This window comes from Mobula birostris, chromosome 2, assembly GCF_030028105.1.
Source record: "Mobula birostris isolate sMobBir1 chromosome 2, sMobBir1.hap1, whole genome shotgun sequence".
In the NCBI taxonomy this organism is placed as follows: Eukaryota; Metazoa; Chordata; class Chondrichthyes; order Myliobatiformes; family Myliobatidae; genus Mobula; species Mobula birostris.
The window spans coordinates 182,898,663-182,912,889 of record NC_092371.1 but is presented as its reverse complement, the minus strand read 5'-3'; the positions used below and the strand labels follow the sequence as shown (position 1 = coordinate 182,912,889).

At 43.6% G+C, this 14,227-nt stretch overlaps 1 protein-coding gene across 2 annotated transcripts in view; it reads left to right on the top strand.

Annotated features, from left to right (window-relative positions):
* Positions 1 to 14,227, top strand: part of LOC140193948 (peroxidasin homolog) — a 291,164-nt gene that overhangs the window by 143,843 nt on the left and 133,094 nt on the right. For both annotated transcript variants that reach the window (XM_072251154.1, XM_072251153.1), the window contains exon 3: positions 9,309 to 9,380. In XM_072251154.1, the coding sequence (XP_072107255.1) occupies positions 9,309 to 9,380 (72 nt within the window). The remainder of the gene's footprint in view (positions 1 to 9,308; positions 9,381 to 14,227) is intronic.

The following is a 14,227-nucleotide window of genomic DNA, read 5'->3' as shown; positions in this document are numbered from 1 at the left end:
CAGTTAGGTATTAACTCGTATTGGGTAAAGGGAGTTGTATGGAGGAAGGTGAAGGACAGATTTCTGGGAAATGGAAAAATAAGCTGTGAATTGAGGATTGTAGTAGTTTATTGTCTCGTGATGAAGGCAGTAGAAAAGACAATAAAAGGAGGAAGGAAGAGTTTAAGGATTGCTAAGTTTTGAATGTGGACCTGTTTCTGATATCAATCCTATTAGATCAACAAAGGGGAAAAAAAACATTGAGATGTTGTGGGTGCAAAAACTTTGAGAGATGGGGCACTGTTAGTATTTTGTAAAGATAGTAAGCAATGTGAGAAAACTTCAGCATTGAAAGCTGTAGAAGGAAGGAAAGTAACACCAAGGAGTTACATTGAATGGCGGTGGCTTTGGGGGGTAATCACAGGAATGCATCTATAAGTTATCTATGGACCAAATGTCAAAATAATTTAGTTGGGGCTAAAGTTGTAGACATTGTATGCTTAAAATGGTTTTGTAGTGGAGTAAGAACAGGTAGTTTATCAGTGATTAAATTTGATGGAAATATGTAAGAAAGGATGTACTGACATTGGAGAGGATTCAAAGGAAGTTCACAATTACGGAAATGAAAGGCACATCATAAGACCAGCGTTTGGCTCTGGATCTGTACTCACTGGAATTTAGAAGAATGGGAGGGGGGAATCTCATTGAAATCTATCTAATGTTGAAATGGATGTGGAGAAGATGCTCCCTACAGTGGTGTAGTCTAGGATCAGAGGGAACACCTTCAGGATAGAGGGACGTCTATTTAGAAAGAGATTAGGAGAAGTTTCTTTAGCCAGAGAGTGATGAATCTGCAGAATTCATTGCCACAGGTGACTGTGTAGGCCAGATAATTGGGTGTATTTAAGTGGATGTACATAGATTCTTGGTAAGTCAGGGTCTCCCATCCACTACATAATGTACTGGTTGGGCACAGGAGTATATTCAGCCAGAGACTCATTCCACCGAGATGCAGCACAGAGCGTCATAGGAAGTCATTCCTGCCTGTGGCCATCAAACTTTACAACTCCTCCCTTGGAGGGTCAGACACCCTGAGCCAATAGGCTGGTCCTGGACTTTCCTGGCATAATTTACATATTACTATTTAATTATTTATGGTGCAACTGTAATGTAAACCAATTTCCCCCAGGATCAATAAAGTACGACTATGACTATGTGAAAAGGTTATTGGGGAGAAAGCAGGAAAATGAGGTTGAGGGAAATGAATCAGCCATGATCAAATAGTGGAGCAGACCTAATGGCCCAATTGTGCTCCTGCATGTTATCGTCTAAAGAAGTTGCCAGATAGAGTTAATTCTCATCTACAAGCAGAAGGGGGAAAGGGAGGACATTAGGAATTGGAGACCCATCTCTCTCCTGAATGTGGACTACAAGATCCTGTCCAAGGCTATCGCCAACAGGGTCAAGTCTGCTCTGGGACAGGTGATCCACCCGGACCAAACCTGTGCTGTACCGGGCAGGAAGATCTCAGACAGCCTCGCGCTGCTGAGGGACACCATCGCCTACGTGCAGGACAGGGGGGTGGACGCCTGCCTGGTCAGCTTGGACCAGGAGAAAGCCTTCGACAGGATATCGCACACGTACATGGCGGACGTGCTCTCCAAAATGGGATTTGGGGAGGGAATCTGGAATTGGATCAGACTGCTCTACACAGACATCCGTAGTGCAGTCCAGGTCAACGGGTGGGAAACAGACAGCTTCCCCATCAGGTCTGGAGTCAGGCAGGGCTGCCCCCTCTCCCCTGTCTTGTTTGTCTGCTGCATAGAACCCTTTGTGGAAGCCATCAGGAGGGATGAGGGCATAAGAGGGGTGACGCTGCCAGGCAGTGGAGGGACCCAAGTGAAAACCTCCCTGTACATGGACGACGTCACCGTCTTCTGCTCTGATCCAAGGTCAGTTCGCAGGTTGATTGGCACCTGCGAACAGTTCGAGCTAGCGTCGGGGGCCAGGGTCAACCGCACAAAGAGCGAAGCCATGCTCTTTGGCAACTGGCCCGACCGATCCAGCGTCCCCTTCACCATCAGGTCTGACCACGTGAAGGTGTTGGGGATCTGGTTTGGAGGGGCTGAGGCGTGCAACAAGAACTGGCAGGAGCGGACTGCCAAGGTGAAACAGAAACTGGGACTGTGGGGAGGACGCTCCCTGTCGATAACGGGCAAGAACCTGGTCATCAGGTGTGAGGTGCTCTCAGGGCTGCTGTACTTGGCGCAGGTCTGGCCCGTCCCCCGCTCCTACAGCTCGGAAATCACCCGAGCTGTCTTCAGATTCGTCTGGGGATCCAAGATGGAGCGGGTGAGACGGACCGCCATGCACAAGTCCCTGGACAACGGGGGCAAGAACGTCCCCAATATCGCCCTCACCCTGATGGCCAGCTTCGTATGTGGCTGCATCAGGTTGTGTGTAGAGCCCAGGTATGTGGGCACCAAGTACCACTATGTGCCCAGGTTCTACTTGTCGCCCTGGCTGCGAAGGATGGGTCTGGCCCCACTCCCGCACAATGCCCCAGTCAGCTGGTCGTTGCCGGCATACCTATCCCACGTAGCAAAGTTCTTCCAGGAGAACGCCTTTGACCACAAGGCCATCAGGCAGTGGTCGGCACGAAGTGTCCTGCAGGCACTGCAGGAGAAGGACGTGATGGACACAGTGGGGTGGTTCCCTGAGCAGACTGTCCAGTTCATCTGGCAAAATGCCTCATCGCCAGATCTCACCAACAGGCACCAAGACCTCGCCTGGCTGGCGGTGAGAGGGGCCCTCCCAGTCAGAGCCCTCCTGTACGCCCGGAACGTCGTCTCCGCACCCCACTGCCCACGGGAGGACTGCAGTGAGGAGGAGTCTGTGACCCACCTCTTTGCACACTGCCAGTTCGCAAAGAGGGTGTGGAGGAGGATGGACGGGCTAGTGTCACGTTTCATCCCCAGCAGCTGCGTGACAGAAGACTCTCTGATCTACGGGCTGTTCCCGGGGACGCACACGGAGACCAACATCCGGTGCTGCTGGCAGATCATCAACTCGGTGAAAGACGCTCTTTGGTTAGCCCGAAACTTGATCATCTACCAGCACATGGAGATGTCCGTGGGAGAATGCTGCCGACTGGCACACTCTCGGCTGCAGGAGTACGTGCTGAGGGACGCACTGAAACTTGGTGCAGCCACCGCAAGGGCCCGGTGGGGAAGGACCACAGTATAGGTTTCTCCACCCACGGGAGTGGGAGGGGTCGGTGGGCGAGGAGTATACCCCTCAACAATGAGATGCTAAGCTGAACTACTGGAGTGCCACGTGGGTGGCTATAAACACGGGTATTTTACTGAGTATAATGGAAACGTATGTAAAGGATGAAAAGTTATTGAATGGTTTACTGTATATATTTATTTTTGAATAAAGTATATTTTGATATAAAAAAAAAATATGGTTTGAGTTTATGTGCCGCCCCCGACATGTTTCAGTGGCAGAAGTTTGGTTGTGTAGCAACTTTGAGACGGGGTGAAAGGTAGTGTGGCGGATAATGATGGAGAGTATGATTATGGTGCTTGTAGAGAACACATTAGGCCAAAACGAGGCCATTGTGGAGGAGAACATGCCACTGCTTATACAGGGTATCTTGTATATAAGGAAGCTGTGGAAGTGCAGCACATTCAGATAGAAATGGGAAATGAGGTTCTTCAGTAGGTATAGAAGACGGTGTCAATGATATCAATTAATATTCAGAATACAAACAGATGGAAGTCGGTGTGTAAAGTGCATAATTTTATAACGGGATTCACTGACTGTTGATAAAAATTGTTATTTTAAAGGAAGATGTGGTAAATTGTACAACACTAATTAAAAATAGTAATAGAGCACTACAGCACAGAAACAGGCCCTTTGGCCCACCTAGTCCATGCCAAATCATTAATCTGTCTAGACCTACAACCTGTACCCAGCCTATAGCCTTCCACACCGCTCCCATTCATGTATCAATCCAAATTTGTTTTTAATATTGAGATCAGCCCTGCATCCGCCACTTCTGCTGGCAGCTCGTTCCACAGTCTCATCACCCCCTGAATGAAGAAGTTCCCCCTCATGTACCCCTTAAACATTTTACCTTTCACCCTCAACCTATGACCTTTTGTTCTAGTCTCACCCAACCTCAGTGGGAAAAGCCTGCTTATATTTACCCTATCTATACTCATAATTTTGTAAACTTCTGTGAAATCTCAGTATCCTACATTCTAAGAAATAAAGTCATAATCTATTCACTCTTTCCCTATAACTCAGGTCCTCAGCTCCTGCCAATATCTGTTTAAATTTTCTCTGCACTCTTTTCAGTCTTATGCACATCTTTCCTGTAGATAGGGTGACCAAAACCCCCCAAAATACCCCAAATTAGGCCTCACCAATGTCTTGTACAATTTCAACATCATAACCCAACTCCTGTACTCAATACGTTGATTTATGAAGGCCAATGTGTCAAAAGCTTTCTTTATGATCCTATCAACCTGTGACGCCACTTTCAAAGAATTATGGATCTGTATTCCCAGATCTCTCTATTCCACCGCACTGCACAGTGCCCTACTGCTCACCATCTAAGACCAGCTGCCACTTTCAGTCTGTTTCACCTGCTGATCCATATCCCACTTCAAGCCTTTGTAATCCTCCTTGCTGTCCACTACACACCCAATCTTGGTGACATCCACAAACTTCCTGATCCAGTTTACCACATTATCCAAATTATTGATAAAGATGACAAACAACAAAGGACCCAGCACCGATTCCTGTGGTACACCACTAGTTGCAGGCCTCCAGTCAGAGAGGCAACCATCTACTACCACCCTTTGGCTTCTTAGATGAAGCCAGTGTCTAATCTAATCGACTGCATCATTTTGAATGTCAAGCACCTGAACCTTCTTAACCAGGCTTTCACGCAGGGCCTTGTCAAAGGCCTTGATAAAGTCCGTGTAGACAACATCAATGGCTTTCATTAACCTTTCTGGTAACTTCCTCTAAGTACTCTGAGATTGGTGTAGGTTACCACTCTGATCTTCCAGAAGACCAATGTTGTCCCTTTTTATCCTTTTGCTCCAAATATATCTGTAGAAGCCCTTAGGATTCTCCTTTACCTTGTCGTCTGTTAGTCCTTCTGATTTCCTCCTCAAGTGTTCTCTCGCATTTTTTATACTCTTCAGTACCTAATTTGTTCCTGCCTGCCTATACCTGTGTAGCCCCCTGGTCAGCCTCAGGCTCGCTCAACTTGCTTTTGTCTAGGGGGAGCAGCCTTCGCTCCTGCCAGACTGGGTAATCAAGTTTGTGTGGATGCTGTGTGATGTACCCCACCCCACCAAATAACAGACAATACACCATATACGATCAAATGATTACACTTTATAGGTCTTACTGGAACTATATAATTAATAGAGGTAAAATATAAAAGTAAAGTAAAAGGTGCCAAACTTATCAAAGTTCAGCCACTTCGTGCACAACCATTGGAGCTTAAGTAACGGTGGTCCTCTTTCCACCATTCGATCCCCTCTGACCCCCTCGACCCGCCGCCTGGGACCAACCATGGTGGTCGAGTCTGTCTTCATCTCCTCTCCTCGCTGAAGACCCTGGGCTTCGGACTCCCCGCTCGGGGTCCGTCCTGTTGGCCAGCTTACAGCATCGCGTCTCCTCTCTCTGTCCCCATCGCACCTTCTGCCTCAAGGCCCACGCAAACAATAGCTTAAAGACACACAAGAAAGAATAACGTCTATTCCAATTGGTTCGTTCTGTCTCTTATCAATAATATAACCCAAACAAGGGGGGAGGGGAGGAGAGAGAGAGAGAGAGAACTCCATACATCGCAGTATTATTACAGAAGAGCCATTTTAATTATAACATAACAAAGAAGCCATTTTGTTAGCCTTTGCAGTAACATAAAAGAAGAAACCCCTTACACCTGCTATGCACCACCTCTTTTCTTCTTAACCCGGACTTCATTATGTGTCAAACCATGGTCCTCTATACCTGTTATCTTTGCCTTTTATTTGTCACTTGCCAGATCCTTTCTGATACTATCCAAATTGACTGTTCTCCAATTTAGAATCTCAACCCGTGGAGCAGACATACCATTTTGCTAATGGCATTGTGATCACTAGATGCAAAGTGTTTCCCTACATGGACTTCTGTCACCTGCCCTGTTTCATTCCCTAATAGGAGATATTGTTTTGACCTCGCCCTCCCACTCCCCCTCTTCTATTAAGGAATCTTTCCTGAATATATTGATAAACTGTTTTCTATCTAGCCCTTTTACAGTATGGGAGTCCCAGTCAATATGTGGAAAGTTAAAATCTCCTACTATCACAACCTTATGTATCTTGCAATAGTCTGCAATCTCTATGAATTTGCTCCACTAAATACTGTAGACATTAGGGTGGTCTATCATATAAATCCCATTAATTTGGTCATACTTTCTCACCCCTCAGTCCTACCCATCAAGCCTCACTAGATGAGCTCTCCAGTCTGTCTGGACTAAACACTGATATGTCATTTTCCTTGATTGGTAATGCCATACCTCCCCCTTTAATCTCTCCCATTCTGTTGTGTCTAAAACAACGAAACAGTGAGCTGCCAGTGCTGCCCTGCTGCAGCCAAGTCTTACTAATGACTGCAAAGTCATAATTCCACATGCTGATCCACCTTTCCTGCAACACTTGTTGAATTGAAATATACACAGCCCAGAGCATTAGTCACACCATGCTTAACCTCTTGATTCCTGATTTTGTATGTAGGCAGAGCAGCATCTTTCTCCACAACCACCCTACTATCTGTTCTGGCACTTGGGTTCTCACCTTCTTGCAACCTTAATTTCAAACCCCCCCCCACCCCACCCAATGCAGCACTAGTAAACCACTAGGGTATTAGTCCCCCTTCAGTTCAGGAGCAAACCATCCCTTCTGTACAGGTCCCACTTTCCCTGGAAGAGAGTCTGATGATCCAAAAATCTGAAACCCTCTCTCTTGCACCAATTTGTTAGCCTTATTTTAAATTATATGATCTTCCTATTTCGTGGTTTGGGTAACACTCCTGAGATCACATCCCTGCAAGACCTGTCCTTTAACTTAACACCAACTCCCTGAACTCACTTTGCAGGACCTCGTCACTCCTACCCATGTTATTGGTACCGATGTGGACCATGACCTCTGTCTACTCACTCTCCCACTTAAAAATACTGATCCAAAATGTCCCTGACCCCAGCATGTAGGAACCATCTAGGAATCTCATTCTTGTCCTCCACAGAATTCCTTTCTGTTTTCCTAACCATCACTGCAGCTTGTCTTTTCTCTCCTTCGCTTATGAGCCACAGAATCAGACTCACGTGACCACTGTGGCTTTCCTCTGCTACATCATCCCCCCCACCCCCCATGAACAGTACCCAATGCAGTTTACCTGTTGTTGAGGGCAACTGAACAGGTGTGCTCTACACTGGCTGCCCCTTTTCCTCTCCTGACGGTCACCCAGTTACCTGTGTTCTGCACCTTGGGTGTAACGACCTCACTATATGTTCTGTTCATCACCCCCTCAGACTCGAAATGTTCCAGAGTTCATCCAGTAGGAAAGAAAAAAGTAAAATTATATCAATAGCTGCAAAAAAAAATCTAGTTAAAAGACTTAACTGTAGAAGTTATTAATGGTGCTCTTCAAGGAGGGCTAAATAATATTCAGGCTTCAATAAAAGGTTATTAATGGTTTTTCTCTTTTTGCTTTTTACAATGGAATGCTAGAGGTTAGCTAATGATCAGAGCAGGGTTGTTCCTGTTTTGTTTTTCTTTTTTACATCTACAATGGAATGCTTGAAATTGGTTAGCTGATTGTCAGGGGATTTTATTGCTTATAGTAAGATTGTAGTGACACAACTGTAAAGCAAGTGATGAAGGAAGAATGATGCTCAGGAGCTGGAGGTAATGAACCATATGTTGGTCTCCCAGCCAATATTGAACATTACTGGAAGAAAAAGAAGGTGGCACTGACTCAGGAGGAGGCTGTGTGTATAAGAAGTTGCTCTATAAATCATTCCTTGCCTGATTAGTCTGCGTCCACAGAAGGTTGGATGATTGGTGAAGAGCAGATTTGGAGAAGTGTGGATATCAATTGGCAGAGAGTGGATTGTGGAGGTATCTACTGCACTACTCCCACACACATGACGATATGCTTTCCCTAGTTTGTAATTGGAACCCCTTGGCTGTTTGCCAAGAGCTTTCTTAAGGGAGCCTTTTATGAATGATTTTGGATATTTTGCAAATCCTTTCCTCTGGAGTTTCTAACCTTAGAAGACTGCCCCACCATTTCAGCTCCCCCCCAACTGTGCAAAATACACTTGCATGCACACCCAATTCCACTAACTGTGCAGAATGGTTGCCCAGACTACAATTCGTGCTCAGTTCACTGAGGGATAATGCTCAATGAGGGATTTGATAATTTTGCGGTACATTCCATTGGCAAGAGTAGTTAGTTCCTAATTGCTTCATAAGCGTTTGATTTTTGCTCATTGTCACAGAAGTGATTTTTTAATCAATGCTGGCACTGCGTCTGTGAGATTCGTGTGCCTTTCTTGTGCAGATGCACGTACAAGGATTTCCCTGCATAAGGGAAATACCTGTGTGTGACTGCACATAGCTGAGGGAAGATTCCAGATCAACATAGTGTGGAACTGATTACAAAGGAAGTGGCAGGTATGGAGCAGACGGCAGGGTGAGTGGAGGTGAGATCGAGAAAGTACATGGACTTGATGGAGAGCAGCTTGCAGAGCCAGGCACGGTGGGGGAAATCTTCAGAGTATCTACTGGGATGATGTCTTGGAAGCGATCTGATGGGTCAGGCAGAAAGTTAGATGATAATATCCACATGATTGCAAAGTACCTGATAAAATATGACCTTGTCATGCAAAACAGTCACTGCACAACCCAACTACTGAACTTTTGGATTGTTTTCTTTCAAAGTAAAAAATGTTGAGTCTTGCATGAAGCAAAATAGCTGGTTCTCATGAGCTTTGGTTGTTTGCTCAGTGTTGCTGTCTGTTAGCATGTTTCCAAACTAGATGTCATGTCTTTTTAAAGCAATAATTCAAGGTTTTTGTATATGTTGAGCTTCCCAGTGCTTTGAATGGATTCCTGCTGTCAAAACCAGATAACTTCAGTGAAGCTGCCAGCCATATACTGTATACCAGTTATGATGCAAAAAATGAATGAATCCACAGTAGGAAAGAGAAGTTGCAATTTCTAGTTAGTAATATTTGTTTGTATTTTTTTTCTCTCTAGACTGTTGAACAACAACCAAATAAGGAGAATTCCCAGGGGTGCATTTGAAGATTTGGAGAATTTAAAATATCTGTGAGTAAACCACTTTAGTATTTAAGTGTTGAAGTGGTCAGATGAGCTGATGTTCACTTTAGGGCAAAATGGTGGTCAGTTCTAGTTTTATCACTTCTACCACTTTTATCACAAATGCTAATTCATGCTTGAGAGTAAAGAATCAAAAGATGATTATAGATGTTTGCTTCAAAGTTTGCAGTCTGGTTGGAAATCAGAACTTATGTATAGTCATTGTAAATGGATATGGCAAGATTTCTCTTCATAGAGTGCACATATGTATTTAATGTCTGCTTTTTGGATGGCCAGTGAGTTTTATCATTGTTAGACATAACAAGCACCTTCAAAGTTCGGTTTGAGCTATTACTGATGGAGAAGCCAAGCTGGATTGATTTGATTCCATTCCTTGCATGTTCCATTCTGTTGTTCTATGGGGACTGTCATAACTATTGATCATTTTTTTTAAGACTGTTTATACATATTTCAAGTGTGGGAAATCAAAACTTCCCAGCATATTCTTCATCTTTATAAACAAAGAATCAGCAAATGCACAGCTGTTTATATTGCTGAGTGCAATTCATGATTGCTTCCTGTGTAATCCTCCACACGTTTGTGTAGATTGTTCGTGCCAGCACTATTCTGAAGATTGCTAATTGACGATATAGTCTATTTGGGAGTTACTTATTATTTAAATGTAGGAAAAATATTGAAAATTTGAATGTATTATGCCACATCATTACTAATATCCATTCTGTGCTCTTAAATGAACAAATAGATGTTTTTCTTGCTCAGCACAAGGGATTTGAAATCCTGGTGATTTTTTTTCTGCTATACTGTAAAAGGTGAAGAAGAATGAAGAAAAAATAAGAAGGCTGAAAGATTTTCTATTTAAATTGACCAAAGTTATTAAAAAAGAAATAATTAAAGTTACAAAAATGTACAATAAGATAGTCAAATAAAATCTTCAGTTGAAAATAAAATATGCAGTTTTCATTTTTTAGCTCTGGTATATGATCAGACATAATATTTCTATCAATGCTTCTTAACATAGGAATAATTTTTATAGTGCAGTCATTTCCCTCTGGCAACCTAACACTTCTAAAATCTAAACAACAGGAATTCTGCAGATGCTGCAAATTCAAGCAACACACATCAAAGTTGCTGGTTGATGCAGCAGGCCAGGCAGCATCTCTAGGAAGAGGTACAGTCGACGTTTCAGACCGAGACCCTTCGTCAGGACTAACTGAAGGAAGAGTTAGTAAGAGATTTGAAAGGGGGAGGGGGAGATACAAAATGATAGGAGAAGACAGGAGGGGGAGGGATGGAGCCAAGAGCTGGACAGGTGATTGGCAAAGGGGATATGAGAGGATCATGGGACAGGAGGTCCGGGGAGAAAGAGAAGGGGGAGAGACCCAGAGGATGGGCAAGGGGTATAGTCAGAGGGATAGAGGGAGAAAAAGGAGAGTGAGAGAAAGAATGTGTGTATAAAAATAAATAACAGATGGGGTACGAGGGGGAGGTGGGGCATTAGTGGAAGTTAGAGAAGTTGATGTTCATGCCATCAGGTTGGAGGCTACCCAGACGGAATATAAGGTGTTGTTCCTCCAACCTGAGTGTGGCTTCATCTTTACAGTAGAGGAGGCCGTGGATAGACATGTCAGAATGGGAATGGGATGTGGAATTAAAATGTGTGGCCACTGGGAGATCCTGCTTTCTCTGGCGGACAGAGCGTAGGTGTTCAGTAAAGCGGTCTCCCAGTCTGCGTCGGGTCTCGCCAATATATAGAAGGCCACATCGGGAACACCGGACACAGTATATCACCCCAGCTGACTCACAGGTGAAGTGTCGCCTCACCTGGAAGGACTGTCTGGGGCCCTGAATGGTGGTAAGGGAGGAAGTGTAAGGGCATGTGTAGCACTTGTTCCGCTTACAAGGATAAGTGCCAAGTGGGAGATCAGTGGGGAGGGATGGGGGGGACGAATGGACAAGGGAGTCGCGTAGGGAGCGATCCCTGCGGAAAGCAGAGGGGCGGAGGGAAAGATGTGCTTAGTGGTGGGATCCTGTTGGAGGTGGCGGAAGTTACGGAGAATAATATGTTGGACCCGGAGGCTGGTAAAATCTTCTAAAATCTATCACTGTTGTGAAGAGGATGTCACTATTAATCTGAAGAATAAGGTATAATGTTTTATTGTTCCACTGCCTGTGCTGTGTAAATCGTGTGGAGTATGTAATTAAGGCAGAGAGGCAGTAGAACAAAATCTGCAACATTTTATCAACTTGCTGCCTGTACTGAAGTTTGATGAAATGCCTTGCTTTTTTTTTAACTTGGGCAGTGTGCCCAGGATATTATAACTTAAGCTAGCAAAAATCTCTTTTCCTGCAGAAGTCAATGTAAAATCAATATTTTTGGCTTGTGCATTTCATTTTCTCATCCTTTCTCTGTATTCACCATCTACTACATTCTCCCATCTTTTCCTTGGGCCTTTTCACTGCTGCAACAGCTATAGCCAGCTTACTTCCCTCAGCAGTCAATCCAGTCTCAGGCTCCCATGGAATCTAATTTTTTCAATAAAAGTGTTCTAATTAAAATATAATCTGCTACAAAGACTCTAAATCAACTATTTTGTGGAGTAATTACAAATCAATCAGAAAATATAAAGCTTCCAGGCAAACACATCTTCAACTTGGTATATGTTAATAACATCTAAGTGTGCTTGACAAATTGAGTATCTTCACATGCTTAGCTTGTAAACAGCAGCTTTGAGAGTTTAGGTTTTGCTCCATATAATGGTTCTTAACACATCTGCATTTATTCTCTCTATGTAGCATGTTTATAGTTAATGATCCAACCTTGCTTTTGAAGAACAGATATGGAAAACTGCAACACAAATTTTGGTGAATGTTTTTCCTACTAATTGTTCAGAAGCAGCTTATCATCTGGCATTATTAATGGCATTGTTTTACATAACTTTTCTGTTTCACAGCTTTCTTCTTGCATCACCTGTTTCAGTTGTGTATTTTGGCGACATCAATCTTCCATTTCCAAGCAGTTTTGTCAGACTCCATTGCACTTTTAAAACCACATTGAAATGGTATAACTTGCCTCTGAAGCCCACTGTTTGGCTGATCTGAACACTACCAAAACTACAAAGAGATCCTTACAGTAAACTCCAATTTAAAAATTAGTTGTGGTTTCAGTGACTTGTGAATGTGTCTGTTTATTCCATTTCTATGTTCAAAGTATGCGGTAGAGTAGAGAAATGACAGAAATGTTTCTTCACCCATAAGTGATGGAATACAAATATTTTTTTAATAAGCCAGATCCATGTAGTCTCTTCCACTTTCTCACCTGCAATTCCTGAATTGTCATATAGTGACTTATGAGGTTTGTAGGTTGATGTTGCTGTTCACTGTCTAGATACTTTGTTATGACCTAAATGAACCTATGAACATTACAATATACCAGGGAAAAACTGAAGTAGTTGGTTTATTCCTGCTTGAGTAAGGGAAATTAAAGGGAGATTTGATATTGAAAATCATGAGTGGTTATGATATGGTAAATAAATGAATTAACTATTGACACCAGTGCTGGTAATCAGTATTCGGTGATTTTCCTGTGTTGTTGTTGCTGCTGCAAATAAGTTTATTTTTTAATTGTCTGAGCTTCTACATATACTTGTGTATGTGACAGTAACTCGACTTTCATTGCCAAAAGAGCTGGCAGTGACCCAAAACAGGTTAGCACAATGCTTTGCAGTACAGGTGACCCTGGTTCAATTCCCGCTGCTGCCTATAAGGAGTTTGTACGCTCTCCCCGTGACTGCGTGTGTTTTCTCTGGGTGCTGCTGTTTCCCCTCACAATCGAAAGAGGCACTGGTTGGTAGGTTAATCTGTCATTGTAAATTGTCCCGTGATTAGGCTTCCATTAGATTGGGGGATTGGTGGGCAGCACGGCTGAATGGGCCGGAAGGGTCTACTCCACACTGTATCTCAATAAATAAATAAAATTGAGATCTCAACACAGTATATTAGACAATAATCTTCATTGTAAAATATTTCAAGTAGAGCTTGATGAATACATGAAAGGAGAATATTTGCTGTGCTGAGAGGAAGAGGCTGATAAAAACTCATAGTCAAACTAAGCACAGTTGACTAAATTTCCCATTCTGTCTCATACTTGGTGAGAGTGATATAGTATTATAAGTCATTCCATGCGTGCAGCAAGGCTATATGTGCTCTTGGTGTTGTTTTCAGTGAACATGGTGTGATGGTTCAGCCCATCACCCCCAAGACCACCCAACGTACAAAAGGGCAAATTCTCTATGCCCCCTTTTCTCAACCTATCCCAACTGCAGTTTTTTTGAACCATCAGACCAAATGGCCTTGGAGTCAGTCACCAGACAGCCCCGAGTTAGCAGGTGATGGCTTTTGTGGGAGCTGATTTTATTCTACGGAACAATTGCAAATGACAACTTTATTATACATGCATTATACGGGGATTGGATCTGGGATAATTATGTATGGCCAGCTTTTTAAACCTATGATGCAAGTGAATTAACTAATTTTCATTGGAACATAGAACACCGAACAGTACAACACTGTACAAGCCTTTTGGCCCATGATGTCATGCCCACCTTTTTTTTTAGGAAAAACGGTAATAATAAGTAAACTGCTTTAGATACTGTTAAGTGGATGACTCGGGGAAAGCAGCAATGGCCAGGTCTCTGGCACTAAAGTCTGTGGCTCAGAAGGGTAGTGGGGAGGAGAGGTGTGCAGTGGTGAGAGTGGATTCAATAGTTAGGAGAAAAGACAGATTTGTGGATGTGAAAGAGATGCCCAGATGGTATATTGCCTGTTAGGGTCAGGGA